At 45.7% G+C, this 19206-nt stretch overlaps 1 protein-coding gene across 1 annotated transcript in view; it reads right to left on the reverse strand.

Annotated features, from left to right (window-relative positions):
- Positions 1–2140: 2140 nt before the first annotated feature.
- LOC131932491 (kelch-like protein 10) overlaps positions 2141–19206 on the reverse strand; it is a 29043-nt gene continuing 11977 nt past the window's right edge. Inside the window, exons 9-15 of the mRNA XM_059289406.1 lie at positions 14633–14760; positions 13032–13251; positions 11860–12007; positions 8381–8550; positions 7902–8166; positions 7366–7473; positions 2141–3405 (exon numbers count right to left, since the gene is read on the reverse strand). Of these exons, the coding sequence (XP_059145389.1) occupies positions 3270–3405; positions 7366–7473; positions 7902–8166; positions 8381–8550; positions 11860–12007; positions 13032–13251; positions 14633–14760 (1175 nt within the window). The 3' untranslated portion in view covers positions 2141–3269. The remainder of the gene's footprint in view (positions 3406–7365; positions 7474–7901; positions 8167–8380; positions 8551–11859; positions 12008–13031; positions 13252–14632; positions 14761–19206) is intronic.

Below are 19206 nucleotides of genomic sequence, written 5' to 3' on the forward strand. Positions count from 1 at the left end.
TATATATATATATATATATATATATATATATATATATATATAAAGCTCAATTCTGTATGTAACATGTAATATGTAAATTGTAAAATGTTTGTCGCGGATACTTTGATGGATTTAAGTGTTAGGTTATTAAAGTCCTTATGGTCTAAATTTATGAGTTAAAAAATTATTATTGAAAGTGTTGGGAAATAATTTTCATTTTTCAAACTGAAAGTAATAATTGTCGGCATGTTCATTAAACACAAGTTTTAAAAAATATCTTTTACAAAAATTCTAATTATGTCTTTATTTAGTCATTTAGCACTTACACCCCTTTGATAAATTAGGAAAACACAATTACTTCCCTTTATAAAAAACATTGCATTAGTTGAAAAGAATTTACTTTTTATTACTTTGTTTTGGTGTTGGGAAAAAAATAATTACATAATTAGCGGGAATTGATCAAGTGCAAATGTTGTAGGTATTTTACGGATAAGCTTGGAGTATTATAATTGTTCATTAAATTGAAACAGGCGCGTTCGTTTAAGTAAGTGCAAAAGACTATGGATAAGTTGGGGTACTATAGTCGTTTATTAAGCTGAAACAGGCGATTCCGCCCCGGGCTAGACTGTGAGCACTTTGCGTTTATGTTCGCGTTAGTGTTTTCTTTGTGTTTAGGTTGGGTTTGCGCTAGTGGTTGCGTTTTGATTTGGTTCGTTTTTGTTCTTTCTTTTTTCGTTTTTGTTTGTGTTTTTTTCTTGGGTTTGTATTTGTGTTTGTGGTTGGTTTTGCATTTGGATTTGGTTTGTTTTCGTTTGCTTTTTCGTTTTTTTTTCTTTGTGTTCGTATTGGTGTTTAAGGTTGTGGTTGAGTTTGTTGTTAGGTTTTTGTTTTCGTTTGTATTTGTAATTGTGTTAGCGTTATGTTTGCGTTTTGTTGTTTTGGTTTTGGTTGGTTGTGGTTTGGGTGGGCAATGCCGGGTTTATAATGATTACTAAACACACAGGTAATGGTCTTTAACAGAAAGGTTTTTCACAAAAGCCAGAGCAGGGCCTAGCCGGGACGGGACCCCTAGTATATATATATATATATATATATGGGGGGGGGTAACATTTTTTTGCAGGGTGGCCCTGATTATTATTAATAGTTTTGAATACATTTTTTATTGCTCAGTCCTTCTGTAGAGTATTATTATGCCTTATTTTAATAATAATTAAAAGAAGAATTTTCTTTCTAATTAGAATAGTACAAAACTATTAAAATAAGTTTTTTTGGCAGCCTTATTATTTGAAGAGGAGCGATAAGTCATGGAAGTGGCTTGAAGCTTTGCCCATCTTTCAAACTACAGCTCATGTAGTTGTTTTGTTTATTATTAAACAGTGTGTTGGTAACTGTAGAATAATCTCTGCTGCAGTACCTCTGCTGTTTGTTTTTTTTTCTTACAAAACCACTGGTCTATTTAGGTGCAAAATAAAATACGCGGGGTCTAGAGGGATGGTAGTTCCGCCACTGGTGGTCTGGAGGGATGGTAGTTCCGCCACTGGTGGTCTAGAGGGATGGTAGTTCCGCCCCTGGTGGTCTAGAGTCTGGAGGGATGGTAGTTCCGCCCCTGGTGGTCTGGGGGGATGGTAGTTCCGCCCCTGGTGGTCTAGAGTCTGGAGGGATGGTAGTTCCGCCCCTGGTGGTCTAGAGTCTGGAGGGATGGTAGTTCCGCCCCTGGTTTAAGGCCTGCAAACTTCCGAACCCGGAAAAACTGAGTTTGCAGTCCTGTCCGTCTGTGTGTGTATGTCTGTGTGTATGTGTGTGTGCATGCATACGAAACTTCATACACGGACAGACACATAGACAGACATACAAACAAATAAAAGCTTATAAAAATCTGAATAACTGATGATATGCAATGCTTTAATAAACGAATGCAGTTATTGTATTTCTTATATAAACTAAAAAAACAAATATCATATTTTGTTACATTTTTCTTAAAGTATATATCAAATTTATTCAGTAATATTAAAATGAGAAATTTCAAAAGATTTGACTAGATAAAGTTAAGGTGGTTGTGTCAATAAAGAGACACAACCTAGAAAATACAAGCGTCATCAAAATCCGTCTCCTCCCCCCCCCCCCCCCCCCCACCCAACCCCACCCGCAATCAAATGTCACTTTTCTTGATGGACGAGAGAGAAACGATTGTAAGATGTCTAAAAGACAAAACACACGATGCTAGAAATGTGCCAGCTTGTCATTGCCTTCCTATTTCAATCAGATTTCTTACTTCATTGAAACTTACTACACTTTTCCAATCCAATTTAAGAAACCGGAAAAAACACAGCCGTTTTTCAATTTCCCGGGCCGGAAATAACTACCTAAGGGAAGTAATACATCAGACGTGGTCCAGAAGTGGCAGCCGACACTCAGATGTGCTTGTATCATTGGTGATACAGCATTTGATGGTGTAGCGGGGGTGACATAGACATTTCAGTATAGCGGTGGTGACATAGACATTTTAGTATAGCGGTGGTGATAAGGACATTTAGATGACACAGGATCGACACAGAGATCATTAATGTTGCAGGAGTTTGACTTCAAACAAGATTCACTACAAACTTTGGCTAGTGTTAAAAGATTCACTACAAACTTTGGCTAGTGTTAAAAGATTCACTACAAACTTTGGCTAGTGTTAAAAGATTCACTACAAACTTTGGCTAGTGTTAAAAGATTCACTACAAACTTTGGCTAGTGTTAAAAGATTCACTACAAACTTTGGCTAGTGTTAAAAGATTCACTACAAACTTTGGCTAGTGTTAAAAGATTCACTACAAACTTTGGCTAGTGTTAAAAGATTCACTACAAACTTTGGCTAGTGTTAAAAGATTCACTATAAACATTGGCTAGTGTTAAAAGATTCACTACAAACATTAGCTAGTGTTAAAAGATTCACTACAAACTTTGGCTAGTGTTAAAAGATTCACTACAAACTTAAGCTAGTGTTAAAAGATTCATTACAAACATTGGCTATAAGTGATTAAAAAAAGCCTACTTTCTTGCTCTTAAAATAGTAAGCTTGATTTCTGTCAATCCAAACACCTTGTTTAAAACAAGTTGACCTAATTTTGTAAAGAATAATATTGTTTGGAGACTAGCGTTCTAGTTTACAGTCGTCATTACACTATTAAAACGATTGCATGGCGGCATATTACACAATTCAAACGATTGCATGGCGGCACATTACACAATTCAAACGATTGCATGGCGGCACATGACACAATTCAAACGATTGCATGGCTGGGTCGTCAAAATGTCCTTTGTGTGATCTGGGGCTGGACGCTGGTGGGGTTACGTCGGAGGATGTCTGCTGTGTTGGCGAGGCCACTGACCACACACACGCCCAGGGCGCTCCTGTTGTGGCTCATGTTTGTCGACTGGTACCTGGATGGTGGTGGGGGGGGGGCGATATGACGTCATTAAACATCTGGTATTTATGGGGTATGGTTTGACAAAAAATCTAACACAGCAGGACGGAAAGACAGGACAAAGCACAAGGGAGCATGACATAGGTAACAAATGGAATCCCAAATAAACATATATATATATATATATATATATATATATATATATATATATATATATATATATATATATATATATATATATATACGAGAAAAATGGCCCCTTGAGGAAGGATACAACGGGCGCTAGGTTGATAGTGCTGTCTATTTTCTCTAAACTAAAACCAAAACCCAAATCCCCACCTTAATTCAATTTAACTGGAAACGAAAAATGACGTTGAAAACGGATTTTTATCCAGAATCGGTACTTTAATTTATACAAAATATAGTCATAGACATATCCCTAAACCATGCACCTAATCTCATTCATGACAAAAGTCGCATTTAGAGTTTCTTCCCCCCCCCCCCCCCACACCCCCCAAAACATGTCTACCGTCCCATTCAACGAAATATAATTATATACTTTTTCCAGTGTCCGCCCCCTCCCAGAAAATTCTACCCCCGCCCCCCAAAAAATCCAAGTACCCCCCACCCCTCGCCGGTTAGGAAAAAGTCTGAAAGAAACACTGGTCGCATTTGTAGAACATACAAACTAAAGGAAGAACATGGGCGGGGAAGAGATGCATGAAAAAAACTGTGCACGCTAAACACTATTTAGATTTTTTTCCACCTCCGGGAAGGAAAAAGTCTGAAAGAAACACTGATGTCGCGCTTAGCCATTACCCGAAGAATTGCATGAAAGAAACTCTTCACGCAAACCACTTTTTAGATTAGACACATTAATTAGGCGGTCATTTTTATTATAGAGTATCGATGTAGAAATTTCTTTTGAGTTGGGGTCGGCTTAGACGTTCTTTCGCGAGGGTGGGGCTTCGCCCCTACTCGAAGAATTGTATGAATGAAACTCTTCACGCAAACCGCTTAGATTAGACAAAATTGCCTTTTTATTCAATGTTTACTCGAGAATCAATGACGTCATATTACTGTGTGCACTCTACGGCTTGATACTATTTTCTACAATATGCTAAATGTGACGTCATATTTCGTTTCCGTCTTACTGTGCATGTTTTTAATTTGCTTGTGTTTTCTCTAGAGTAGTCTAGAGCGTTCTTGTCAGATACATACACAGATAGATAGATACACAGATAGATAGACAGACAGCGAAACTATTAGTATTATATATATATATATATATATATATATATATATATATATATATATATATATATATATAAAGCAATGTATGTCTGTCTGTGTGTCTATCTGTCTGTTATGCATTACTACACCTCTCATCACATCGCCGTGAAACTTTGGGAAGTTGTTGAGAATATTCCTGGGGAGGTTTCTGCGAAAAAAAAATTTCCAATTCGCAGGGGTGGCGCCCCGGCAGGGCGCGATTTTTTTTTATATCTGTATACGGTATATAAAAATAAAAGTCGATTTTTGTTTGACAGCGTTCACCCGATAGCCATGAGACTTTAGGGAGTTGATTAGAACACGCTAGGGAAGTGTTCTGTAAAAAAATCATTTGGCACGATGGCGCCTTTTAGTTTTAAGGAGCCAGGGGTGGTACGCCGCGCCTATGCGCCTAGAGCGCCCCTCTACGTCTCTGACACATGGGCGGTCACCGAAGTGTGTTCTACCATATTATTTCCGTCAGTGATTAATGTACACATATGGTTTTCATGCGGTAGTGTAGGTAAACCCGTGTCCCAATATTTATGATCCAAGCGCAGGCATTGTTTACATTTAACTCACTTTTAGAAAACAAGGCCACGAGTCTAAGAATATAGGATTGGGATACGATTTAACAACGTTAATCCCAAACTTTCGAGAGTTGATGAGAATTTTTATAGGCGGCGCCCAGGAGGGTGTGATGTTTTTTAAATACACGGTTTATTCCCTGAGTTCCATAGCGGCAATCAGCATATGGTATCCGTTACCTGGGCGTCCCGCATAGCGAGTAAGGGGTACTACTATATTCAGAGGTAAACTGCGTGAAGCGAAGCGCCCCGAGCTCCACTGTGAACACTATGGGACCTTCAATCGTTTTAAACACACAAAAAAAGAGATTATGCACTAAAAAACGACGAACAACAATAATTGATGACTATATCGAATCAAGCGCGTCCTCCGGCGCCCGGCAGGGGGGCAATTAGGTGCACCTGGCTCTTCCGTGAACACTACGGCGCCTACGTTAGTGTTAAAGAGTGCGATAGCCTATGGATACAATGGGTTGCTATACTCGCTCGCTAAATCGAATCATGCGCACTCTCTGACGCCACACAAGCTTAAATCAGCGCTATGGAGAATACGTCCGTTTTAATGAGTGCGATAGAATATGGAAAAAATGTGGTATTATACACGTTCCCTATCGTGGGATTTGGCGCCCTGGGCTATCTTATGAGCACTATGGTGCCTACTTTAGTATTAAGGAACACCCTATAAAATTGCGGTAGTGTAGCTTGGGGCTCCTGAGAGCATCCTGCTACGTCCCTGACACCTGGGCGGTCGCTGAAGTGTTCTTACTATTACTGAGAGTGGGTAACGTACATTCAAGGCTTTCATACAGAACGCCCAGGAGTATGATAGGCAAACCCGTGCCATGGCACATACGATCCAAGAAAAATAGTGAATTCATTTTTTACATTTAAATAACTCATAGGTCACACGTCTAAGAAAATAGGATTGGTAAGGCGATGATGAAAACCTCACTTACGTCAGACTTTCTTTATTGAAGACCGCGGCAAAGCGTAGGAACCGGCAAGCTTGTATATATATATATATATATATATATATATATATATATATATATATATATATATATATATATATATAGTATGTGTGCGTGTGTTTGTGGGCTTGTTTGTTTCTATGCATTACTACACATTTCATTTGATCGTCATGAAACTTTGGGAAAGTAATAAAAACAGTCCAACGAAGGTTACTGCGAAAGAAAACATTTCGATTTTGCAATGTGCGCCCCGACATTGTACAATTTGTCACCCCCGGTTTTCCCGTGAGAGCTATGGCGCATACGTATGTTTTAAACAGTGCGATAGGTTATGGATAAGATGGGGCATTTTAGCCGTTCAATAAATTGAAGCACGCGCTTTCGCCGGGGCAACCGCAGGAAAATTTAGCGACCCGGGCTGTCCCGTGAGCACGATAGCGCCTACGTTACTTTTAAAGAACACCATACAATATTTATACAGAGGCACACACAATCGACCATACAATATTTATACAGTAGCACACACAATCGGTGATTGAAACGAGCCAGAAGCCGTACCCGGTGCCCGGTTCAACTGCGGTAGTAGGCAAAAGATGAAAAAATATATACATACACACAACCCAAAACATTGAAACAAACCGAAACATTGAAACAACCCGAAACATTGAAACAACCCGAAACATTAAAACAACCCGAAACATTGAAACAACCCGAAACATTGAAACAACCCGAAACATTGAAAGAACCCGAAACATTGAAACAACCCGAAACATTGAAACAACCCGAAACATTGAAACAACCCGAAACATTGAAACAACCCGAAACATTGAAACAACCCGAAACATTGAAACAACCCGAAACATTGAAACAACCCGAAACATTGAAACAACCCGAAACATTGAAACAACCCGAAACATTGAAACAACCCGAAACATTGAAACAACCCGAAACATTGAAACAACCCGAAACATTGAAACAACCCGAAATATTGAAACAACCCGAAACATTGAAACAACCCGAAACATTGAAACAACCCGAAACATTGAAACAATCCGAAACATTGAAACAACCCGAAACATTAAAACAACCCGAAACATTGAAACAACCCGAAACATTAAAACAACCCGAAACAGTGAAAGAACCCACCAGGAATTGGCGGAGAAATCGTAGCACTCGACGACAGCCGTCGTCCTGTCCCCCGTGTAGCCACCGATGGCGTACAGTCGCCCCTCCAGTACCTCCACGGCCAGGTTGCTGTCAGGGAAATCAAAGGTTGCTTCAAGGTCACTTCAAGGTCAAGGTTAGTATAAGGTCGTTTTATGTAAAGGAATATAACTTCACAGTTCATGAAATGCAAATTAAAACATGGGTGGTTTTAAAAAATGCATTAAAAATTTGTTTGGAGGGTGGGGTTAAAGCCTTAGACCTAGATGGACTTCTCTGACCTTGATACAGTAAGCCATGACATTAGATTGGGTAAAGCCTTGACCTTAGATTGGATAAAGCCATGACCTTAGATTGGGTAAAGCCTTGACCTTAGATTGGGTAAAGCCTTGACCCTCGCTATGATAAGGTCTTTACCCTAGAGAGAATAAACTGGTGACCTTAGGTTGAGTTAAGCATTGACCTTAGGGTAAAGCCTTGACCTACAAACACTACGACCTTGCTCTATGACTGCTCACCTTCTGGGACTGGGCATTGGCTCCAGGCGCGTCCACTGTCGGGTGAGCGGGCAGTAGGACTCCATTGTTGAGAGACGCACGGAGCTGTCCGTCCCATCGAAGCCTCCGACAGCGTAGAGGCGAGAGTTGAAGGCCACGAGGCCAAGGCCACTGCGGCCTCGTGGCATGCTGGGCTCGGATGTCCACTGGTCCGTGTCGGGGTCGTACAGCTCCACAGCTCTGATACACTCCAGGCCGTTAAAGCCCCCGCACACATACAGCTTGTCTGGGGGGGGGGGGGGGGGCAGGGGGGTGAGCTTTTGTTGGATTAGGCGAAATAATACGGGCGGGGAATGGTGGGGGAAATTGGCGGAGAGAAACATTCCTGTCTGTCAGACATGTCAGGTGACACTTTGGTCTATACAGATGTCACGTGTCAAGATGTCACAAACAGGACTGACAAGTCAATATGTCACACCAAGAACTGACACGTCACTAACCGTCCAACACTGCCACCCCAGCGTCACTCCTCTGCTGCAGCATGGGTGAGATGAAGCTCCACTGATTGGATTCTTTGTTGAACTTCTCGGCGCTGTTCAGTCGGTACACGCCGTCATAGCCTCCCACAGCATAGATATAACCTCTACACTCGGCCACACCTACATAACATCTGCAGATACAGCATAGATATAACCTCTACACTCGGCCACACCTACATAACATCTGCAGATACAGCATAGATATAACCTCTACACTCGGCCACACCTACATAACATCTGCAGATACAGCATAGATATAACCTCTACACTCGGCCACACCTACATAACATCTGCAGATACAGCATAGATATAACCTCTACACTCGGCCACACCTACATAACATCTGCAGATACAGCATAGATATAACCTCTACACTCGGCCACACCTACATAACATCTGCAGATACAGCATAGATATAACCTCTACACTCGGCCACACCTACATAACATCTGCAGATACAGCATAGATATAACCTCTACACTCGGCCACACCTACATAACATCTGCAGATACAGCATAGATATAACCTCTACACTCGGCCACACCTACATAACATCTGCAGATACAGCATAGATATAACCTCTACACTCGGCCACACCTACATAACATCTGCAGATACAGCATAGATATAACCTCTACACTCGGCCACACCTACATAACATCTGCAGATACAGCATAGATATAACCTCTACACTCGGCCACACCTACATAACATCTGCAGATACAGCATAGATATAACCTCTACACTCGGCCACACCTACATAACATCTGCAGATACAGCATAGATATAACCTCTACACTCGGCCACACCTACATAACATCTGCAGATACAGCATAGATATAACCTCTACACTCGGCCACACCTACATAACATCTGCAGATACAGCATAGATATAACCTCTACACTCGGCCACACCTACATAACATCTGCAGATACAGCATAGATATAACCTCTACACTCGGCCACACCTACATAACATCTGCAGATACAGCATAGATATAACCTCTACACTCGGCCACACCTACATAACATCTGCAGATACAGCATAGATATAACCTCTACACTCGGCCACACCTACATAACATCTGCAGATACAGCATAGATATAACCTCTACACTCGGCCACACCTACATAACATCTGCAGATACAGCATAGATATAACCTCTACACTCGGCCACACCTACATAACATCTGCAGATACAGCATAGATATAACCTCTACACTCGGCCACACCTACATAACATCTGCAGATACAGCATAGATATAACCTCTACACTCGGCCACACCTACATAACATCTGCAGATACAGCATAGATATAACCTCTACACTCGGCCACACCTACATAACATCTGCAGATACAGCATAGATATAACCTCTACACTCGGCCACACCTACATAACATCTGCAGATACAGCATAGATATAACCTCTACACTCGGCCACACCTACATAACATCTGCAGATACAGCATAGATATAACCTCTACACTCGGCCACACCTACATAACATCTGCAGATACAGCATAGATATAACCTCTACACTCGGCCACACCTACATAACATCTGCAGATACAGCATAGATATAACCTCTACACTCGGCCACACCTACATAACATCTGCAGATACAGCATAGATATAACCTCTACACTCGGCCACACCTACATAACATCTGCAGATACAGCATAGATATAACCTCTACACTCGGCCACACCTACATAACATCTGCAGATACAGCATAGATATAACCTCTACACTCGGCCACACCTACATAACATCTGCAGATACAGCATAGATATAACCTCTACACTCAGCCATACAAAGATGGCATCGACAGATACTGACACAATGTTACGCAAAATAGCGGGTTTAAGGTTAAGTTTATTTTAAGGCCAGGGTTAACCCTCCCTAGGTCCACCAACCCCCCTAGGTCCAGGGTTAACCCTCCCTAGGTCCACCAACCCCCCTAGGTCCACCAACCCTCCCTAGGTCCACCAACCCCCCCCCCCCCCCCCCCTTGGTCCACCAACCCTAACTAGGTCCACCAACCTCCCTTGGTCCACCAACCGTAAATAGGTCCACCAACCCCTTGTCCACCAACCCTCCCTAGGTCCACCAACCCCCCTTGGTCCACCAACCCTAATTAGGTCCACCAACCCCCCTTGGTCCACCAACCTTCCCTAGGTCCACCAACCCCCCTTGGTCCACCAACCCTCCCTAGGTCCACCAACCCCCCTTGGTCCAGCAACCCTAACTAGGTCCACCAACCCCCTTGGTCCACCAACCCTAACTAGGTCCACCAACCCCCTTGGTCCACCAACCCTAACTAGGTCCACCAACCCCCATGGTCCACCAACCCCCTTGGTCCACCAACCCTCCCCAGGTCCACCAACCCTCCCCAGGTCCACCAACCCTCCCTAGGTCCACCAACCCTCCCTAGGTCCACCAACCGACCCTAGGTCCACCAATTCTGACTGGTGCTGACCCAATGCTGGGTCTTGTGCTGACCACATCATCTCATAATATGCCGCACTAGCAGAAACAGGTGAACCTCTACTTCACTTGCCAAATGTACTGTCATGTTCTAAAGGGAACTAAGGGTTACGATTAGACTATGGGTTATGATTTGACCAGTGCCGTTCATGTGTTAGGGTTAGACCCAGTGGCGTAGCCAGGATCGTCTCAAGGGGGGGGTTCCAATTTTTACCCGGGGACAAACTTTTCATTTGCACCCCCCCCCCCCCGCCCTCAAACTTTCAATTCGCACCCCCCCCCCTCAAACTTTCGATTTGCACCCCCCCTCAAACTTTCGATTTGAACTCCCCACCCCCCTTAAACTTTCGATTTGCACCCCCCCCCCTCAAACTTTCGATTTGTACCCCCCCCCCCTCATACTTTTTATATATATATATCGAGGGGTCTATGGGGGGGGGGTTATGATCCCCCTAACCCCCCCCCCCCCTGCCTACGCCACTGGTTAGACCAGTACCGTTCATGGGTTAGGGTTAGACCAGTACCGTTCACGGGTTAGGGTTAGACCAGTACCATTCATGGGTTAGGGTTAGACCAGTACCGTTTGGTGTTCATGGGTTAGGGTTAGACCAGTACCGTTCATGGGTTAGGGTTAGACCAGTACCGTTTGGTGTTCATGGGTTAGGGTTTGATCAGTACCGTTTGGTGTTCATGGGTTAGGGTTAGACCAGTACCGTTCATGGGTTAGGGTTAGACCAGTACCGTTCATGGGTTAGGGTTTGATCAGTACCGTTTGGTGTTCATGGGTTAGGGTTAGACCAGTACCGTTCATGGGTTAGGGTTAGACCAGTACCGTTCATGGGTTAGGGTTTGATCAGTACCGTTCATGGGTTAGGGTTAGATCAGTACCGTTTGGTGTTCATGGGTTAGGGTTAGACCAGTACCGTTCATGGGTTAGGGTTAGACCAGTACCGTTTGGTGTTCATGGGCGTCACATCCTCCCATGTTAGTGACGCGGGCTTAAGCTTGCAGCAGCTGCTAAGGTACACCTGGCCGCTGAAACCGCCGATGACGTAGATCTCGTTGTCCAGGGCAACCATCCCATGGTATGACCTGGGAGCTGAAAAAAATGTTTAGGTTCCAATGTGTACTTTATCGTGTACAGAAAATGTAGGTTCCAATGTGTATTTTCTCGTGTATGGAAAATGTAGGTTCCAATGTGTACTTTCTCGTGTATGGAAAACGTTGCAATCAGCATGAAAAATAGAAATCGAATTTTTACAATGTTGTCTGTCTGTCGGTCCGTCCGTCTGTCTGTCTGTCTGTCTGACTGAAAGTACAATCACTTGTGTACCGACTGAGTTAGGCTCCGATATTTTATAAATATTTGTGTTATTGTTTTTTATTTTGAACGATTTCCGGTAAAAGTACCGTAATAATTAGATGGACGAAATGTATTTCCCTTATATGTATTTCACTTTATGCGTACTTTTCTTTAACGTGTGAAACCGAAAGTGGTGCTTAATTAATTCCGATAACCGGAAGTGGTACTTTGTGTATGGTTTCTATAACACTAATAACTTGAGTCCGTTCAGTTGTGTGGACGAAATTGTATCTATATGTATAGGATTTTATTATCTCAATTCTGTTAAATCTTTAGTGATTCAGGGACCGGCAAGACTTTTCTACGCTATTCTGAATTTACTAGATGGGAAAATTAGTACTTTATAATGGGGCATTTTGCTCTAGTTTACCTTTTCTCTAAAACTTCAGAATTCGAGAATATTGTATTTAATAATAATATATTTCAGCACAAACTCGACTCCTATGACGTGTTGTTTTAAAGCGGTTTTGTCAGAGACTTTTACATTAAAGATTAAAACAAAAAAAAATTTTTAAATTGTATTGCCCGATTGCACTGTGGGTGCCATTCCATTATTAGAACATGCGAGAAGGTTTAGGGGAGATCACTCCAACGTTTGAATACTACCACAACATGACGACAAACAAACGATCCAGACATACAAGACGAGGACAATGCCGGACATGACGACAATAACGAGGCTGTCAGGGGTGGCAGGTACCGAAGTCGTAGGGGCAGATGGTGGACCTACCGAGGTCGTAGGGGCAGATGATGGACCTACCGAAGTCGTAGGGGCAGATGATGGACCTACCAAAGTCGTAGGGGCAGATGATGGACCAGAGCCAAGTCCGACAGTCGAAGGCCTCCACCAGGTTGAGCGGGAAACCAAAGTTGGATCCGCCGATGACGAAGAGGATATCTCTGGGCAGACGTGGGGAAAACATGGCGCCGTCCACCTCGCTCATCTGCTGCTTCTGGAGCTGTAGCACCGACTCCATCACCTAATGCACACAGATGGCAGGGTTAATGGCAGGGTTAATGGCGGGGTTAATGGCAGGGTTAATAGCAGCTTCAATGGCGGGGTTAATGGCGGGGTTAATGGCAGGGTTAATGGCAGCTTCAATGGCGGGTTTAATGGCGGGGTTAATGGCGGGGTTAATGGAAGCTTCAATGGCGGGGTTAATGGCGGGGTTAATGGAAGCTTCAATGGCGGGGTTAATGGCAGGGCATAGTAATAACCGTTTCCTAACTCTTTACTCAAAATTCAAGGGAAGGCACTTTTATTAAGTTATTTATTTTTATTTTATAGAGTTGTCCCCCTTCGACTGTAGATTGCCAAATTTGTCAGTGATAAAGGGAATCTACTTTTATTTTATTAATAGTGTATAGTTTATTGAGTTGTTTCCCTTAGACCAGAAAATTTACCCGAAAAATACATCAAATTATTGACCGTAGTAATTATGATTACATAGTCATTACAAATACATAAAGGTAGGCCTATTCAAGATGCTAAAAACTTTTAAAACCTATTGCCCCAAAATTTGTTAGTTTTATATCGACAGTTTTACAGAAAATGTTTCTGAAAGTTGACAAAATAAAATTTGATTACTTACAGACTGAACTGAAATAATTATAATCTGATCAAGTTTTCATAATCTGACCAAATTCTAAAATAAGTTATTGAAAAATGATTTGGGTCTATCTTTTACAATTTAGTTTTTTTTCTAATGCTAAAAATATAGATCTAGATAATATTAAGCTAATAATAATATATAAGAATAAAAATTAAAAAGTTTCTCTCATACTCATTTGGCCTACTCATACAATTTAATGCTCATAATTATCATTGTAAAAATATGTGTGTTATTCTAGTTTTAGTTTTTGCGAATGTACCTAAATTTATTGAAGTCAGAGTTCAAATCCTGACTTACTTGTAGTGTGACTTTATTGAAGTCAGAGTTCAAATCCTGACTTACTTGTATTGTGACTTTATTGAAGTCAGAGTTCAAATCCTGACTTACTTGTAGTGTGACTTTATTGAAGTCAGAGTTCAAATCCTGACTTACTTGTAGTGTGACTTTATTGAAGTCAGAGTTTAGATCCTGACTTACTTGTAGTGTGACTTTATTGAAGTCAGAGTTCAGATCCTGACTTACTTGTAGTGTGACTTTATTGAAGTCAGAGTTCAGATCCTGACTTACTTGTAGTGTGACTTTATTGAAGTCAAGAGTTCAAATCCTGACTTACTTGTAGTGTGACTTTATTGAAGTCAGAGTTCAAATCCTGACTTACTTGTAGTGTGACTTTATTGAAGTCAGAGTTCAGATCCTGACTTACTTGTAGTGTGACTTTATTGAAGTCAGAGTTCAGATCCTGACTTACTTGTAGTGTGACTTTATTGAAGTCAGAGTTGAGATCGTTGGACAAGAGCCATGAGTCGACAAACTCGCCCATGTTCTCGGGCAGCATCAGACCAACCCTAGCACACGACACAAGTTCTGGGATATGTTCTGCAACACAACACATGACAAGTTCTGGGATATGTTCTGCAACACAACACGACACAAGTTCTGGGATATGTTCTGCAACACAACACATGACAAGTTCTGGGATATGTTCTGCAACACAACACGACACAAGTTCTGGGATATGTTCTGCAACACAACACATGACAAGTTCTGGGATATGTTCTGCAACACAACACATGACAAGTTCTGGGATATGTTCTGCAACACAACACATGACAAGTTCTGGGATATGTTCTGCAACACAACACATGACAAGTTCTCGGAAATATTCTGCAACCCAAATCATTCGAGGTGAAATAATAACCGGTAGCAAGGGTCAAGGTAGCATACAAGTGATAAGGTAGCAGGAAGCTACATGTAAAGTAGCAGATGGCTACATCTAAGATATCAGGGACTTACGCTGTCTGTCCGTGAGGTCAGCTGTCTGTCCGTGACGTCATCTGTCTGTCCGTGAGGTCAGCTGTCTGTCCGTGAGGTCAGCTGTCTGTCCGTGAGGTCAGCAGGACTTACGCTGTCTGTCCGTGAGGTCAGCTGTCTGTCCGTGAGGTCAGCTGTCTGTCCGTGAGGTCAGCTGTCTGTCCGTGAGGCCCGTGAGGTCAGCTGTCTATCCGTGACGTCAGCTGTCTGTCCGTGAGGTCAGCTGTCTGTCCGTGAGGTCAGCTGCCTGTCCGTGATGTCAGCTGTCTGTCCGTGATGTCAGCTGTCTGTCCGTGAGGTCAGCTGTCTGTCCGTGAGGTCAGCTGTCTGTCCGTGAGGTCAGCTGTCTGTCCGTGAGGTCAGCTGTCTGTCCGTGAGGTCCGTGAGGTCAGCTGTCTGTCCGTGAGGTCAGCTGTCTGTCCGTGAGGTCAGCTGTCTGTCCGTGAGGTCAGCTGTCTGTCCGTAAGGTCAGCTGTCTGTCCGTGAGGTCCGTGAGGTCAGCTGTCTGTCCGTGAGGTCAGCAGGACTTACGCTGTCTGTCCGTGATGTCAGCTGTCTGTCCGTGAGGTCCATGAGGTCAGCTGTCTGTCCGTGAGGTCCGTGAGGTCAGCTGCCTGTCCGTGAGGTCAGCTGTCTGTCCGTGAGGTCAGCTGTCTGTCCGTGAGGTCAGCTGTCTGTCCGTGAGGTCCGTGATGTCAGCTGTCTGTCCGTGAGGTCCGTGAGGTCAGCTGTCTGTCCGTGAGGTCAGCTGTCTGTCCGTGAGGTCCGTGAGGTCAGCTGTCTATCCGTGACGTCAGCTGTCTGTCCGTGAGGTCAGCTGTCTGTCCGTGACGTCAGCTGCCTGTCCGTGAGGTCAGCTGTCTGTCCGTGAGGTCAGCTGTCTGTCCGTGAGGTCAGCTGTCTGTCCGTGAGGTCCGTGAGGTCAGCTGTCTGTCCGTGAGGTCCGTGAGGTCAGCTGTCTGTCCGTGAGGTCAGCTGTCTGTCCGTGAGGTCCGTGAGGTCAGCTGTCTGTCCGTGAGGTCCGTGAGGTCAGCTGTCTGTCCGTGAGGTCCGTGAGGTCAGCTGTCTGTCCGTGAGGTCCGTGAGGTCAGCTGTCTGTCCGTGAGGTCAGCTGTCTGTCCGTGAGGTCAGCTGTCTGTCCGTGAGGTCAGCTGTCTGTCCGTGAGGTCCGTGAGGTCAGCTGTCTATCTGTGACGTCAGCTCTCTGTCCGTGAGGTCAGCTATCTGTCCGTGAGGTCAGCTGTCTGTCCGTGACGTCAGCTGCCTGTCCGTGAGGTCAGCTGTCTGTCCGTGAGGTCCGTGAGGTCAGCTGTCTGTCCGTGAGGTCCGTGAGGTCAGCTGTCTGTCCGTGAGGTCAGCTGTCTGTCCGTGATGTCAGCTGTCTGTCCGTGAGGTCCGTGAGGTCAGCTGTCTGTCCGTGAGGTCAGCTGTCTGTCCGTGAGGTCAGCTGTCTGTCCGTGAGGTCCGTGAGGTCAGCTGTCTATCTGTGACGTCAGCTGTCTGTCCGTGAGGTCAGCTGTCTGTCCGTGAGGTCAGCTGTCTGTCCGTGAGGTCCGTGAGGTCAGCTGTCTGTCCGTGAGGTCCGTGAGGTCAGCTGTCTGTCCGTGAGGTCAGCTGTCTGTCCGTGAGGTCATCTGTCTGTCCGTGAGGTCAGCTGTCTGTCCGTGAGGTCAGCTGCCTGTCCGTGAGGTCAGCTGTCTGTCCGTGAGGTCAGCTGCCTGTCCGTGAGGTCCGTGAGGTAAGCTGTCTGTCCGTGAGGTCAGCTGCCTGTCCGTGAGGTCAGCTGTCTGTCCGTGAGGTCAGCTGCCTGTCCGTGAGGTCCGTGAGGTAAGCTGTCTGTCCGTGAGGTCAGCTGTCTGTCCGTGAGGTCAGCTGCCTGTCCGTTAGGTCAGCTGTCTGTCCGTGAGGTCCGTGAGGTCAGCTGTCCGTCCGTTAGGTCAGCTGTCTGTCCGTGAGGTCAGCTGTCTGTCCGTGGGGTCAGCTGTCTGTCCGTGAGGTCAGCTGTCTGTCCGTCAGGTCCGTGATGTCAGCTGTCTGTCCGTGAGGTCAGCTGTCTGTCCGTGAGGTCAGCTGCCTGTCCGTGATGTCAGCTGTCTGTCCGTGATGTCAGCTGTCTGTCCGTGAGGTCAGCTGTCTGTCCGTGAGGTCAGCTGTCTGTCCGTGAGGTCAGCTGTCTGTCCGTGAGGTCAGCTGTCTGTCCGTGAGGTCAGCTGTCTGTCCGTAAGGTCAGCTGTCTGTCCGTGAGGTCCGTGAGGTCAGCTGTCTGTCCGTGAGGTCAGCAGGACTTACGCTGTCTGTCCGTGATGTCAGCTGTCTGTCCGTGAGGTCCGTGAGGTCAGCTGTCTGTCCGTGAGGTCCGTGAGGTCAGTTGCCTGTCCGTGAGGTCAGCTGTCTGTCCGTGGGGTCAGCTGTCTGTCCGTGAGGTCAGCTGTCTGTCCGTGAGGTCCGTGATGTCAGCTGTCTGTCCGTGAGGTCAGCTGTCTGTCCGTGAGGTCAGCTGCCTGTCCGTGATGTCAGCTGTCTGTCCGTGATGTCAGCTGTCTGTCCGTGAGGTCAGCTGTCTGTCCGTGAGGTCAGCTGTCTGTCCGTGAGGTCAGCTGTCTGTCCGTGAGGTCAGCTGTCTGTCCGTGAGGTCAGCTGTCTGTCCGTAAGGTCAGCTGTCTGTCCGTGAGGTCCGTGAGGTCAGCTGTCTGTCCGTGAGGTCAGCAGGACTTACGCTGTCTGTCCGTGATGTCAGCTGTCTGTCCGTGAGGTCCGTGAGGTCAGCTGTCTGTCCGTGAGGTCCGTGAGGTCAGCTGCCTGTCCGTGAGGTCCGTGAGGTCAGCTGTCTGTCCGTGAGGTCAGCTATCTGTCCGTGAGGTCAGCTGTCTGTCCGTGAGGTCCGTGATGTCAGCTGTCTGTCCGTGAGGTCCGTGAGGTCAGCTGTCTGTCCGTGAGGTCAGCAGGACTTACGCTGTCTGTCCGTGATGTCAGCTGCCTGTCCGTGAGGTCCGTGAGGTCAGCTGTCTGTCCGTGAGGTCCGTGAGGTCAGCTGTCTGTCCGTGAGGTCCGTGAGGTCAGCTGCCTGTCCGTGAGGTCCGTGAGGTCAGCTGTCTGTCCGTGAGGTCCGTGAGGTCAGCTGTCTGTCCGTGAGGTCAGTTGTCTGTCCGTGAGGTCAGCTGTCTGTCCGTGATGTCAGCTGTCTGTCCGTGAGGTCAGGAGGACTTACGCTGTCTGTCCGTGAGGTCAGTTGTCTGTCCGTGAGGTCAGCTGTCTGTCCGTGAGGTCAGCAGGACTTACGCTGTCTGTCCGTGAGGTCAGTTGTCTGTCCGTGAGGTCAGCTGTCTGTCCGTGATGTCAGCTGTCTGTCCGTGAGGTCCGTGAGGTCAGCTGTCTGTCCGTGAGGTCCGTGAGGTCAGCTGTCTGTCCGTGAGGTCAGTTGTCTGTCCGTGAGGTCAGCTGTCTGTCCGTGATGTCAGCTGTCTGTCCGTGAGGTCAGGAGGACTTACGCTGTCTGTCCGTGAGGTCAGTTGTCTGTCCGTGAGGTCAGCTGTCTGTCCGTGAGGTCAGCAGGACTTACGCTGTCTGTCCGTGAGGTCAGTTGTCTGTCCGTGAGGTCAGCTGTCTGTCCGTGATGTCAGCTGTCTGTCCGTGAGGTCAGCTGTCTGTCCGTGAGGTCAGTTGTCTGTCCGTGTGGTCAGCTGTCTGTCCGTGAGGTCAGCAGGACTTACGCTGTCTGTCCGTGAGGTCAGTTATCTGTCCGTGAGGTCAGCTGTCTATCCGTGAGGTCAGCAGGACTTACGCTGTCTGTCCGTGAGGTCAGTTGTCTGTCCGTGAGGTCAGCTGTCTGTCCGTGAGGTCAGCAGGACTTACGCTGTCTGTCCGTGAGGTCAGTTGTCTGTCCGTGAGGTCAGCTGTCTGTCCGTGAGGTCAGCAGGACTTACGCTGTCTGTCCGTGAGGTCAGCAGGACTTACGCTGTCTGTCCGTGAGGTCAGTTGTCTGTCCGTGAGGTCAGCTGTCTGTCCGTGAGG

The sequence above is a fragment of the Physella acuta genome, unplaced genomic scaffold (genome assembly GCF_028476545.2).
Source record: "Physella acuta isolate Inbredline_101_S28 unplaced genomic scaffold, ASM2847654v3 ptg000105l, whole genome shotgun sequence".
NCBI lineage: Eukaryota > Metazoa > Mollusca > Gastropoda > Physidae > Physella > Physella acuta.